Source organism: Theropithecus gelada, chromosome 13, assembly GCF_003255815.1.
Source record: "Theropithecus gelada isolate Dixy chromosome 13, Tgel_1.0, whole genome shotgun sequence".
Classification (NCBI taxonomy): Eukaryota; Metazoa; Chordata; class Mammalia; order Primates; family Cercopithecidae; genus Theropithecus; species Theropithecus gelada.
In genome coordinates this window covers 57,350,693-57,363,397 of record NC_037681.1, presented here as the reverse complement: position 1 = coordinate 57,363,397, position 12,705 = coordinate 57,350,693, and the positions used below count along the sequence as shown (strand labels likewise).

General features: G+C 42.8%; 1 protein-coding gene across 2 annotated transcripts in view; it reads left to right on the top strand.

The window, feature by feature from the left end:
• The first annotated feature begins 1,010 nt into the window (after window positions 1-1,010).
• STRN (striatin) overlaps window positions 1,011-12,705 on the top strand; it is a 126,474-nt gene continuing 114,779 nt past the window's right edge. For both annotated transcript variants that reach the window (XM_025354468.1, XM_025354467.1), the window contains exon 1: window positions 1,011-1,334. In XM_025354468.1, coding sequence (XP_025210253.1) covers window positions 1,089-1,334 — 246 coding nt within the window. In that variant the 5' untranslated portion in view covers window positions 1,011-1,088. The remainder of the gene's footprint in view (window positions 1,335-12,705) is intronic.

Genomic DNA, 12,705 nt, shown 5'->3' with positions numbered 1-12,705 from the left:
GGGAACTTGCTTTTTCAAGGGGGTGTAGCTACTAAGGCCTTGTGATATTTGATTATATGCCAATCTCTGATTACAGAAACGACGTCATTTATCTTAATATTCCCAGCGCGGGAGATAACTGGTAATAAAAATATTTGTTCAATTAAGTGGAGTAAAAATGAGCGGGAGTAAGATAGGAAAAATGAGACAGAAAAAACAATATCTGTTATTGGATGCTAAAACTTTTACAGGATTTACTGCAGGAGGACTGCAAAGGGAAAGAAACTTCAACGGAGCCGTTTTTTCAGATGGGCTGTCAACAAATCACAATTTGGAAGCAGCAGCAGAAAGCTGCGGCGTTGTCTTAGATGATCGGCGTTCCTTAGAAATGAAAACTGGTCAGGCAACAGGTTTGAGCCCCTCCAGTCAGAAAAGAAAGGCAGGAGCGACAGCGACCCGCAGATTGGCAGAATGGAGGAGCGTCTAGGGTGAAAGAAACTCCAAAGACTGAGCCCAAGCGAGAGCACGCAGGGCAGCTGGAGGGAGAACCCCAGTCCAGCGCCCGCACCGGGTAGCTCGCTTTGAGCCTGTTTCTTCACAGAACGGCCAGGAAGCCTTAAAAGATGTGCAGCTCGAGCTGGTATCTTGGCGTGATAACTTCCGTGTGTGTGTGTGTGTGAATGCAACAGGGAGCGCCGCCCGCGAACTTCCGCGTGCGAGGAAGGCTGGAGAGCTGCCAGCCCGCGCCCAGCTGGCCCCAGAGGAAACCCGCGCTCCTCGCCCAGCCGGCCCCCTCCGCGGCGAGCCGGGGCGGGGCGGGCCCGAGGCCACGCCCAAGCTGAGGCGCAGCCCTACAGGCCGCCCGGGCCGCGCTCGCCCGCGCTCCGCCCCGCGACTACATTTCCCGGCAAGCCCCGGGCCGCCAGCGCGCCGCAGTTGACCCATTTCCCGGCCCGTCACGGGCTCGGCCGGCCCCCGCGCCCAGGCGGCTGCTCCCTGCTGACTGGGGTGTGGGCGGGAGCGGCGGAGGGAGGAGGAGGCGCTGCTTGCCGCCGCTGTTGCCTCCGCTGCTGGGCGCCGGGGCAGCTTCCCGGGTATCTGCAGCCGCCATGGACGAGCAGGCGGGTCCCGGCGTTTTCTTCAGCAACAACCACCCGGGCGCCGGCGGTGCCAAGGGGCTCGGGCCTCTGGCGGAGGCTACCGCGGCCGGCGACGGGGCGGCTGCGGCTGCGGCTGCGGCGGGGGCGGCCCGAGCCCAGTACAGTCTCCCGGGGATCCTGCACTTCCTGCAGCACGAGTGGGCCCGCTTCGAGGTGGAGAGAGCCCAGTGGGAGGTGGAGCGGGCGGAGCTGCAGGTAAAGACCCTCCCGGCCTGGCCGTCTTCATCCCGCCTCTTTGCTCCCTTCCGCCCCGCCCCGGACCCTTCTCCCCCTCCCCCAGCCTATTCGCGTCCCCTCCCCCTTTGCTGCCGCCCATCCCACCCGGAGCCCAGTCCCCTTCTCTTCGCCTTTTGCCTTTCACTGACCCCATCTCGACCCTGTTCTCACTCTCGCTCCTGGTGCGTTGTTTACCCTCCCCACGCCTGTTCGTCCGCACCATCCCACTCTTTAACTCCCAGGCTCATTTCAACTCTCTGGCCATCCTGCATCTCAGGGCTGCCCTCTCGGTTTACTAATTGGGCTGGCAGTAGTTTTGAGAGACGCGGCGCAAATCGTCCGCTGTCCTGGTGTGCCCCATCCTAGGTCTAGAGACAGTCTCCGCAGAACGTGCCGGCTTTGGCACCTCTCTTCTTCAAGGAAGGTGATCAAGAAGAGAACAGAAGTTGTGTCAGTGAGGCCTTGACTCGAGGCGAGAAGTTGACGTTGGGCAAAAGTGTTATTCATATATCAGCTCCCTTTTTTATATATGTAAATGTCTCTTCCCCACTTTCTTGCGATCCCCCGGCCCCTTCCCACGTTTCTTTTAGGTATTTCCAATTAATGCATTTTAAACGAAGGACCTACATGATTGCAGTCAGAGAGAATGGTTAAGAGATGGTTCCTGTTCTCAGAATCTGAAACTTCCCACGGGTTAATTTTATGTTCAGTGTTTTGGGAGATTTTCTTGTACTTTAAAAGGAACTAAAGGGGCTTTGAAGTTAGTTACATTGCCTTGCATAATCTACAAGATAAAGTATATCCAGGGAGGAGATTTTGTGGGCTCTGAAAAGAATGAAAGTGCGGCTGATACTTTACAGGCCATTCAGAATTGGTGAATAGGTTTTCAGTGGTTCTTCTTAAAACTTCCAGGGCATACACACCAATTTCAAAAGGAACTTAAAGAACTATGAATAGTTGTGCCTTTCTGTTTTACGGGCTAAGCCTGTATACTTATGAAATTTGAGTATAGTTTTAGTTGGCGAAACACTTGAGTTTAAAATGCTACCCAGTGTGTCACTTTTTTTGGTAACATGTATTTTCTTTGGCACTTAAAAAAAAAAAAAAAAGAAGAGGAGAAATCTGTTAAATAGAATCATGTGCTGGAACAGGCTCTGTGATGTAGTGGAAGTGGCTATGGAAAGAGCGAACACACAGGTCTATAGTAGACAAGGTTATAGTAAGGGCTGTGTTTGTTGCTAGCTCTGTGACCTTGAGGAAATCCTTTAACCTCTCTGGGTTTCAGTTTTATCATTTATTTATTCAGCACCTGTGTATTGAGTGCCAGCTATGTGTCTGGGCCCTGTGATTTTAAAAAACCGACCAAGCTTCTGCCCTCATGGAGTTTATGTTTTAGTGGAGAGGCAAACGGTCGAGCAAATGCGCCTATAGAATATAATGGCTTATAGTGGCAACTGCTGTGAGGAAGAAATAAGTCAGAGTTCAGGAATAGAGTGTGATAGGGGCAGCTATTTTAGATGGGGTGGTCAGGGTAGGCCTCTGAGAGATGACAAATGAGCAGTTGAATGAAGTTAGGGAGTGGCCGGTCGTTCCTATGATTCTTTGTAAGTCTGTAGTTATATGTTTATATTATTTGGCAACTTTTTCATCCCTACTGTTACGTTGCTGTAGTATTTAGTCGATCTAGTCTATCTGATATTTGCAAGTCTTCTTTGACCTTGTCTATGTAGTTTCCAACAAATTTGAATACTTACAGATTGATCTTTATTAGCAGTACCTTCTAGAAAGGTGTGGATTTCAGGCTTCAAGGAAATGTTAAAGGCAAAGTTTAATGTGCGGTTGTGGGGAATGATTTTTGTATTAGCTACTTAAAATTTAATTTCTTTTCCAGTTTTGGGAATGGAAGATAAGTCACACTAATTTGGTTAAAAAAAAAAAAAAAAAAAAAACAAAAGCCACACCAGAAAACAATGCTTACCTTTCTACCTGTAGAAGCTGGAGAATTCCAACCCATCCTCACCCCCCCTTAACTTTTCAATTTACCGGCAGCTGTAGTTGATCTTCAATTTTTATACGCACATCCACAAACAATTGTTTGTGGCAAATGTTTATTAATTTCAGATAGCTTTCCCATGGGTACTTATCATATTAAAGAGACTCCTGTTTTTTTTTTTTTTCCTTTTATTGGAGAGAGGGTCTCGCTCTGTTGCCCAGGCTGGTGTGCAGTGGCGCAGTCTTGGCTCACTGCAACCTCCACCTCCCAGGTTTAAGCAATTCTTCTGCCTCAGCCTCCCAAGTAGCTGGGATCACAGGCATGAGCCACCATGCCTGGCTAATTTTTGTGTTTTTATAGAGACGGAGTTTCACAGTGTTGGCCAGGTTGGTCTTGAACTACTGACCTCAGTGATCTGCCCGCCTCAGCCTCCCAAAGTGCTGGTATTACAGGCGTGAGCCACTGTGCCCTCCAAGGACACTACTTTTTTAACATTATCTTTTGTTTTGTGCTCAAATTAAATTAAGCTTCCACAGAGAAACTTTAAAAATGTGTCATTTTCCTAACAGAATGAGTATGATATATTTTGAGGGGAAGAGTTTGCAGTAATCTCTGGTCTTTGTCCCCCCTTATTAGTGTAATTGGAAAAAAAATTATTTCTTGACCGTCATTACTTTGAATCTTCTTTATTTTTCTTTTGCTACTGGAATGTTCTTAGAGACACAATAGGAAGTAAAATAGTTGAATGCATTGTGATGAAATACGAATCAGTTGGTGTCTTCCTTTTAATTTTTAAATCTCTTCCTAAGCCATTAACACCAGAGTCAACACAAATACCTTTACGATTAAGTCAAATTTGCCCCTTCAAGAACCTGTCAGTCCTGCTCTTTCAGGTTGCCAGGGAAGAGTTGTGAAAGGCAATCCCAGCTCTCATCTACCTGGCCTGCCCTTACCGCTTCCTCCCTCCTTCAGATCTTAGGAGTAAGGAAACAGCCACGTTTTAGCAAAAAACCTATTTATTTGTCGTTTATTTCACTCTTGCCCATCTTAGTTGAGAAATTCTTTTATTTTTGGTAATGCTCCCCTCCTCACATCCAGTTGAGATTAGGCGTCAGTTCATGGGGGGAAAAAAGAATGATTAAGATTATTAGTGAGCTTTACATTTGTGAAAGGAATTGGAGAAGGAATACTAATAATATTTGAGAAAAATTTCTGTATGTGAGGTGTTGTGCTAGATGACCTCAAAGAAACATGCAGTCTAGTTATTAGTATGATATAACTTGTAGAAGAATCAGAGTGTTTATCATTTGGGGAAAAGGCTAATTTCTTTAGGATAGTGAAGGAGAGGCCGGGCGCGGTGGCTCACACCTGTAATCCCAGCACTTTGGGAGGCCGAGGCAGGTGAATCACGAGGTCAAGAGATCGAGACCATCCTGGCCAACATGGTGAAACCTTGTCTCTACTAAAAATACAAAAATTAGCTGAGTGTGGTGGTGTGTGTTGGAGGCTGAGGCAAGAGAATCACTTGAACCTGGGAGGCGGAGGTTGCAGTGAGCCGAGATCATGCCACTGCACTCCAGCCTGGCGACAGAGTAAGACTCCATCTCAAAAAAAAAAAAAAAAAAAAAAGGTGAAGGAGAGAAGAGCTAGCAGTGAATGGGGAGAATAGTAGCAAGAGGAAAGAACTTTATGAGGTCATGAGAACCTAAGGCTCAGTATTTGAAAATCTCTGACTTATGAGAAAGCAGGCAAGTAAATAAAAAATAAACAATGTTGGCTCTAGATTTTGGTATGTGTGTGGTGTGTGGTATAGGAGAGGCCCTGATATTTACCTGGAAGTGTTAGAGTTGTATGGAAAAGGTGGCAAGATTGAGTAGCTTAGGGCATTTAGTGTGGAGGCTGTATGCTGGAGTTTTGGCATTAATAATTTGTATTTTCTGGGTTTTGGCATTAATAATTTGTATTTTCACTCCCCACATATTTTTCAAGCATCTACTTCGTGCCAGGCCTTGTTCTAGACACTGGAGATACAACAACAAAAATACGGATCTTGCCCTTATGAGGCTTAAATTGTTGAGGCAGACAGACAGTGATAAATAAATACATAGAATGTTGGGAAGGAAAATATGAGGGTTTCAGAGGGTGGAATGGGGAAGAAAGGATTCACTGATAAGATGCCATTCGAGCTAAGACCTTTAAAGGTGATATCTAAGGTGAGGAAAGAGCTTTCTAGACAGAAGGAACAGCTGGGGGAAGGGAGCATGCTTGGAATATTTAAGGAATATCAAGGAGGTAAAAGTGGCTAAAGTAGAGGAAGAGAATGGAAGAAGTCATGTCAAACAGGTAGTAATGGAAGAAGTTGTGTCAGACAGGGTCTTGCCCATTGTAAGGACTTTGGCTTTATACCTCCACAAGATGAGCAGCCAGTGGAATGTTTTAAGCAAAGGAGTGAAACCATCTTTAAAAGGGAGCCCTTGTAAGGATTCAGAATAGACTTGGAGGGGAAATAAGTAGAAGCAGCAGGGGGACTAGTTAGGAGGCTACTTTAATAAATCCAGGCAGAAGATGAACTAAGGTGGTAGTGATAAGATATGTGAATATATATTTTGATACATTTTTGAAGGTAGAGCCAACAAGATGTGCTAAAGGGTAGAATGTGGGGTTTGAGAAAAAGGGGAGTCAAAGATGACTCAACAGTATTTAGAGGGCCAGGCACAGTGGCTCAAAACCTGTAATCCCAGTACTTTGGGAGGCTGAGGCAGGAGGATCACTTGAGCCTAGGGGTTCAAGACCAGCCAGGGCAACATGGCAAAACACCATCTCCAGAAAAATAATTTTTAAAAATTAGCTGGGTGTGATGGTGTTCACCTGTAGTCCCAGCTACTTGGGAGTCTGAGGTGGGAGGATTGCTTGGGCCTGGGAGGTTGAAGCTGCCATGAGTCATGATCACTCCACTGCACTCCAGCCTGGGCAACAGAAGGAGACCCTGTCTCAGAGAAAAAAAAAAGTGCTGCCTGGGCAACATGGTGAAGCCCCATCTCTACAAAAAATTCAGAAAATTAGCTGGGTGCGTTGGCATGCGTCTGTGGTCCCAGCTGCTTGTGAGGCTGAGGTACGAGGATTGCTTGAGCCCTGGAGATCAAGGCTGCAGTGCGTTATGATTGTGCCTCTGCACTCTAGCCTGGGTGCCAGAGTGAGGCTCTGTCTCAAAACAAATCAATCAAATAAACAAGCAAACAAAAATATATGTATATAGAGAGAATGAGCAGCCTCATGGGACAGCTGAGAAGATTTACTGAGCTTTTTAATGGAAAACATAAATACTTAAAATGAGTTTGTCTTTATTATTGTGACTATTATTTATAATTATCACAAAAGGCAATATGGCAGAGACCTGGGCTTAAAATTCTTGCTTTAAAACTTACTATTGTATTTTACGCCTAAAATACATATTTGCCATGATTCTGATCTCTCAGAGCCTTAGTTTCCTCATGTGTAAGATGAGGATAACAAATTACCTTGTGAGAATTAAATTAAGATAATTTAAAGTACTTAGCAGAGGCATGGTACATAACATAAAGTAAGTGCTTAATAAATAAATGGTTGCAGATGCATGATGCTAAACTTTTGCTCTCGGTTATCTCCTCATCCCCAGAGAAAAGCATAATCTTCAGTCATGAATTTTTCTGAGGCTAGAGCATACAAGTGCCATCCTGAGGCCATGCAGTATAATATTCTGGGACTAAAAGATATTTAATGGGAGTGAATGCTTGCCTTCAGTGTCAGCCTCAGAACATTGAGGATATGCTTCAAGAGTATTTGCTTTCCTAATAACCTTGTAGGTATCTGTTACCTTGGAATTCATATAAACTTTTCTGAATGTGTTTATCTTAACTTTGCATTACATCATGGGTAACAAATTGTGTAAATTTACTAACCACATTATAAAATGAATCCTACACTTTATTTGGCTCTTTAAACCACTTCCTTTACATTTGGAGGAGGCGAGCCCCATTGTGGTATGGTATAATTTTGTCAGCAGGTTCGTTTTTCATTCTCATATTCTTGATAATTTCATAATCTTTATATTTTAGAAAGGTTATAGAGGCTTTAATCTTTTAAAACACATCCTATTATATGTCTCTTCAGTTCAGTGTTTCTCAACCTTAGCTATAATATTAGAATAATCAGAGGGAACACTTAAAAATACCAATGCCCTGGACTGTACCCCAGATCAATTAAATCAAAATTTTAGGAATGAGGACCCCTAGCATTAGTATTTTTTGAGCTCCCCAGTAGGCAGCAAGGGTTGAGAACCACTGCTTTAGTTGTTTTTTCTGTTTTTACATATCTATAAAAGTTTGGTGATTTCAACACTTCTATTAGTATTCCATATATGGTTGGCTTTTTATAGAATTTGGGATATAATTTCTTTTTCCATTGTTCTTTCTGATGATAGCTAGCATTTTATTTTTAGGCAGTAGAATATTATAATTTGAATCACCTCCTTCTGACTGAGATGTACTGACAGAGTAATCTTTGAGCTGGAATGAACTTTGGAAATAATCAGGTCAATTAGGTAAAGTGAGGTTCAGAGAGAGGCTGAATGACCAAGAATGAAATAGGTTTTGTACAAGCTGTCACTTACATTTCCAGATATCTTTACAGTTTTATTTTTTCATATTTTTTGTCTAGGGGCCAGGCTAATCATCTGTATTGTTCCAATCTGAGTATATGTACTGCCACAGCCAGCACTCTTTACAGTTTTCTTTAAAGCCCTTTCAGATACACTGTATCATTTAATCTGTACAACCTTCTGAGGTAAGCAGAGCCACACTGATGCTTATTTATTTATTTTTTTAAATAACAGACATAAAGATGTTACTGTGTTTTACTGCTTTCCAGCTTATTTTATTGGTTGCATTTGAGATTTTCTCTGTCTTTGGTGTTCTGTAGTTTCATTATGATGTGTCACAGTATAGATTTCTTTTTTTCTTTTTTTGGGGGCGATGGAATCTAGCTGTGTTGTCCAGGCTTGAGTGCAGTGGCACGATCTTGGCTCACTGCAACCACCACCTCCCAGATTCAAGCGATTCTCCTGCCTCAGCCTCCTGAGTAGCTGGGATTACAGGCATGCGCCACCACGCCCAGCTAATTTTTTGTATTTTTAGTGGAGATGGGGTTTCACTGTGTCAGCCAGGATGGTCTCGGTCTCCTGACCTCGTGATCTGCCCGCTTCAGCCTCCCAAGTGTTGGGATTACAGGCATGAGCCACCACTCCCAGCATAGATTTCTTTTTATTTTGTTTGGGACTTCGTTAGACTCCTTGAATTTGTGGATTGGCTTCTCATTAGTTCTGCACATTTCTCACTTGCTGTCTTGTTAGGTTTGTCCTTGATTGCATTTTCCTTTCTTCTCCTTTTGGGTGTTCGATTACATGATCTTATGGTTTCTCCATTATCTGCACTGTATTTTCCGACTTTTTATCTTTCCATGCTTTATTCTTGATAATTTATTCTGACTTATTTTCCAGTCTGTAAATGACTTATCTTCCAGTCCATTAATTTTCTCTTCAGTTGAGTCTAATTTGTTAAAACCATCCACTGAATTTTTAGTTTTGGTTATTGTTGAAGTTCATTTTGGTTTCTTTTCAAATCTGCTCAGTCATTTCTTAAAAAATTATTGTTCTGTTCTCTGCAGATGTTTTCAATGTCATCTTTAATTCTTTAAATGTAGTAAGTAGTTATTTTTTAGTTAGTGTCTCTGCACTTCTTTTATCTGAGGTCTTAGAGATGCCTTTGTGTGGTCTGTTATTTCTGCTGGTTCTTGCTCATGATGGCTTGTTCCCTTGTATCCTTAGTTTATCTTTGTGTGCTGTCTACTGTCCTTGAAAAACTGTGAGACTGGACAGGCACAGTGGGTCATGCCTGTAATACCAGCACTTTGGGAGGCTGAGGCAGGCGGATCACCTGAGGTCTGGAGTTCGAGACCAGCTTGGCCAACGTGGTGAAACTCTGTCTCTACTAAAAATATAAAAATTAGCTGGGGGTAGTGGTGGGTACCTGTAATCCCAGCTACTCAGGAGGCTGAGGCAGGAGAATTACCTGAACCCAGGAGGCAGAGGTTGCAGTGAGCCGAGATTGCACTACTGCAATCCAGCCTGGGCGACAGAGACTTTATCTCAAAAAGAAGAAAAAGAAAAACTATGAGACTAATCTGAGCTCTCAAATAAAGGTATCTTCTTCAGAAAGGATTTTTTTTTGTTTTTTTTTGTTTTTTTTGCATTTGTTTCTGGTAGATGTCTAGAGTTATTACCAGTCTAGAACCACTTAATTTTTCATGTTTTTTTGAGACAGTCTTACTGCCACCCAGGCTGGAGTGCAGTGGTTTGATCTTGGCTCACTGCAACCTCTGCCTTCCAGGTTCAAGCAATTCTCTTGCCTCAGCCTCCAGAGTGGCTGGAATTATAGGTGTGCACCACCACACCTGTCTAATTTTTGTATTTTTAGTAGAGACGAGGTTTTGCCATGTTTGCCAGGCTGGTCTTGAACCACTGGCCTCAAGTGATCTGCCCGCCTTGGCCTCCCAAAATGCTGGGATAACAGACGTGAGCCACTGCGCCCGGCCCAGAATCACTTTAAAGTAAATGCGTTACTTTAGATGTTTGGGCCACCTAGCTGATGTGAGTTTTGATTGTGGATACATTTGAGGGCCAATATACTTCTGTTTCATCTTTGCTTTGAAGACATAAGCCCTTTAGGGTCCTAGCTAAATGTGAGGTATATCACCTATTAGAGTGTACACTCTGAAGGAGTGGGGTGTTTGATTTTTGCTCCTTGGGTCCTGGCTGTTTGTTCTGATTGTCCAATATCCTAAGGGCAAAAATGGCTTTTTGTTCCCTTACCTCACAGGGTTCCCATTTTCCCTTTTATTTTGGCCAGATAATTCCTTGCTATTTTTGTGTTGCTTTTAAGAAAATTGTGAAAATATTTTGTCCAGAATTTTTGGCTGTGTTCAGTGGAAGAATTGCTGTCGGGCACCGTAACTGGAAACTGAATTCTCTTATTTTACTTTCAAAATCTGACAAATAAGTATGGCCCTACAAATTTTTGGGGGAGAAATAATATTGACAGCACTTCTTTATGAAGAGATGTGCCTATTTAGTCCTGAACTTTATTTCTGAATCTATGTTTTTTTGAATGGTAAAAAAAAAAAAAAAAAAAAAAAAAATCTACTTTTTTTTGAAGGGAGACCTACAGTTTTTCTCCAAAACCTTGGTAACTGAAGCAGAGTTTAAAACAAACAAAACCCTTTGCTATGCAGTCTTTAAGTGGTGTTTGAAAGTTCAGATAATCTGGATAGAGTCCCCTTTGCCAGCCTGCTGTCTCCCTGATGTCAGCTGTACTTTTGATTTACTAATGTGTGTAGCATCCAGGTTTCAATTCTGGGCCATTAGAAATAAAGTTGTCCTTGGATCTCTGGAGTTTCTTGCCTTGGTGGCCAATTTGACAGAACAATCTATTGACCATCATAAATTGGATAGTGGAAAGTATGGGTGTCAGAGTCAGACATCTCTGTCACTTTCAGTTTACAATTTTTCTAGGCCTCATTTTTGTAAAATGTGGGTGACAATTTCCCTACTAAGCAGGATCACTGTAAGGTTTAAAAAAGATAAAGTATGTAAAATATGTGATATATGATGGTGTCCAATAAGTGGTTTGCTTTTTTGTTGGTTGAGATTTCTATGGACAGAAGGCATTAGATTTATTATTTATATAAGTCCGTAGAAGCCAAGAACCAGTTTCAGTGATCCATTTATCATAGTAGTTACTTACATTCTCTTTGTCCTCTAAGTACAGGTTGAGCATCCCTAATCCAAAAACCCTAAATTCAAAACGCTTCCAAATCTAAAACTTTTTGAATGTTGACATAGTGTCATAAGTGGAAAAATCCATACCTGACCTCATGTGGCAGGTTGCAGTCAAAAAGCAGGTGCACAACAGAATTTAGTATCCTGGAGGGAAAAATAAAATTACCTTTAAACTGTGTGTATAGGGTGTATATGAAACATAAATGAATTTTGTGTTTAGACTTGGGCCCCAAGACACCTCATTAGGTATATGCAAATATTCAAAAATCTGAAATCCAAAACACTTCTGGTCCCAAGCATTTCATATAAGGGGTACTCAATCTGTAGTGGTTTGAGGACAATGAATTGTGTGTTGGAAGTAGGGGACAGGCTAGAGATGGCAAAAGTAAGTGGTGATAGCTTGTAGACATTAAGGACTGGATGTAGTAATCAAGACAGATTTGGAGTTCAGGAGAGAAGCTCGAGGCAAGAGAGAAATTGAGGAAGCGGTTAGAAGGGGGGAAGAGACAAAAGAAGGGAGGAGAGGGGTGGAAAGAGCAGAGGCAGAGGAGAAACTGTACACATTAACGTGTTCTTAACTCTGCAAGGATGTCTTATCTTTATTTTTCATTTCGGCACTTGTAGAATCCTAGGGTTGGCAGGGATGCACACACATGCACATGCACATATGCGCACATGTGCACTGCCCTCCTCCCTCTCGATTTTCTTTCTTCATTAGACTAAGAATATTTTACCTCAGAGGGACCTTAGAATTTAAGTAATCTCATCCCCCGTTTCATCAGTTAGGGCTAGAGAAAGGAAGTGACTTTTCTCAGGTCACTCTGTGAATTGGTTTAGTCTTAGTTTAGAACCCAGGAGTCCTAGTAGCCAGGACGGGGCGTTGCTCCCTATACCATATCCTCTCCTTTTGTTGGTCCTTCACTCTGTGTAGCTGCTTCTGACCTGAAGGAGCCAAGTGAATTTTAATATTTAGATGATTAAGTATGGTTTGAATAGCTGTCATAATTTAAATTCTTATCACTTATTATTTGAAGTTTTTTTTCAAGTAAAATAATTTAGTGAAACAGTATAGTAAGGGGTTCAGGAAAGTCTAACAATTTGTGTTTCTCAGAAGTGTTTAACAATGTTCTTGGGCCGGGCACGGTGGCTTATGCCTTTAATCCCACCACTTTGGGAGGCCAATGCGGGCAGACCACCTGAAGTCAGGAATTTGAGACCAGCCCAGCTAACATGGTGAAACCCCGTTTCTACTAAAAATACAAAAAATTAGCTGGGCGTCATGGTGTGTGCCTGCAATCCCAGTTATTTGGGAGGCTGAGGCAGGGAGGATCGCTTGAACCCAGGAAGCAGAGGTTGCAGTGAGCCGAGATCACACCATTGCACTCTAGCTTGGGCAACAAGAGTGAAACTCTGTCTCAAAAAAAAAAAAAATGTAGTTCTCTCATTTCTTTAAATAATTTTATTTTTGTGTAGGGTTTACTGAAATA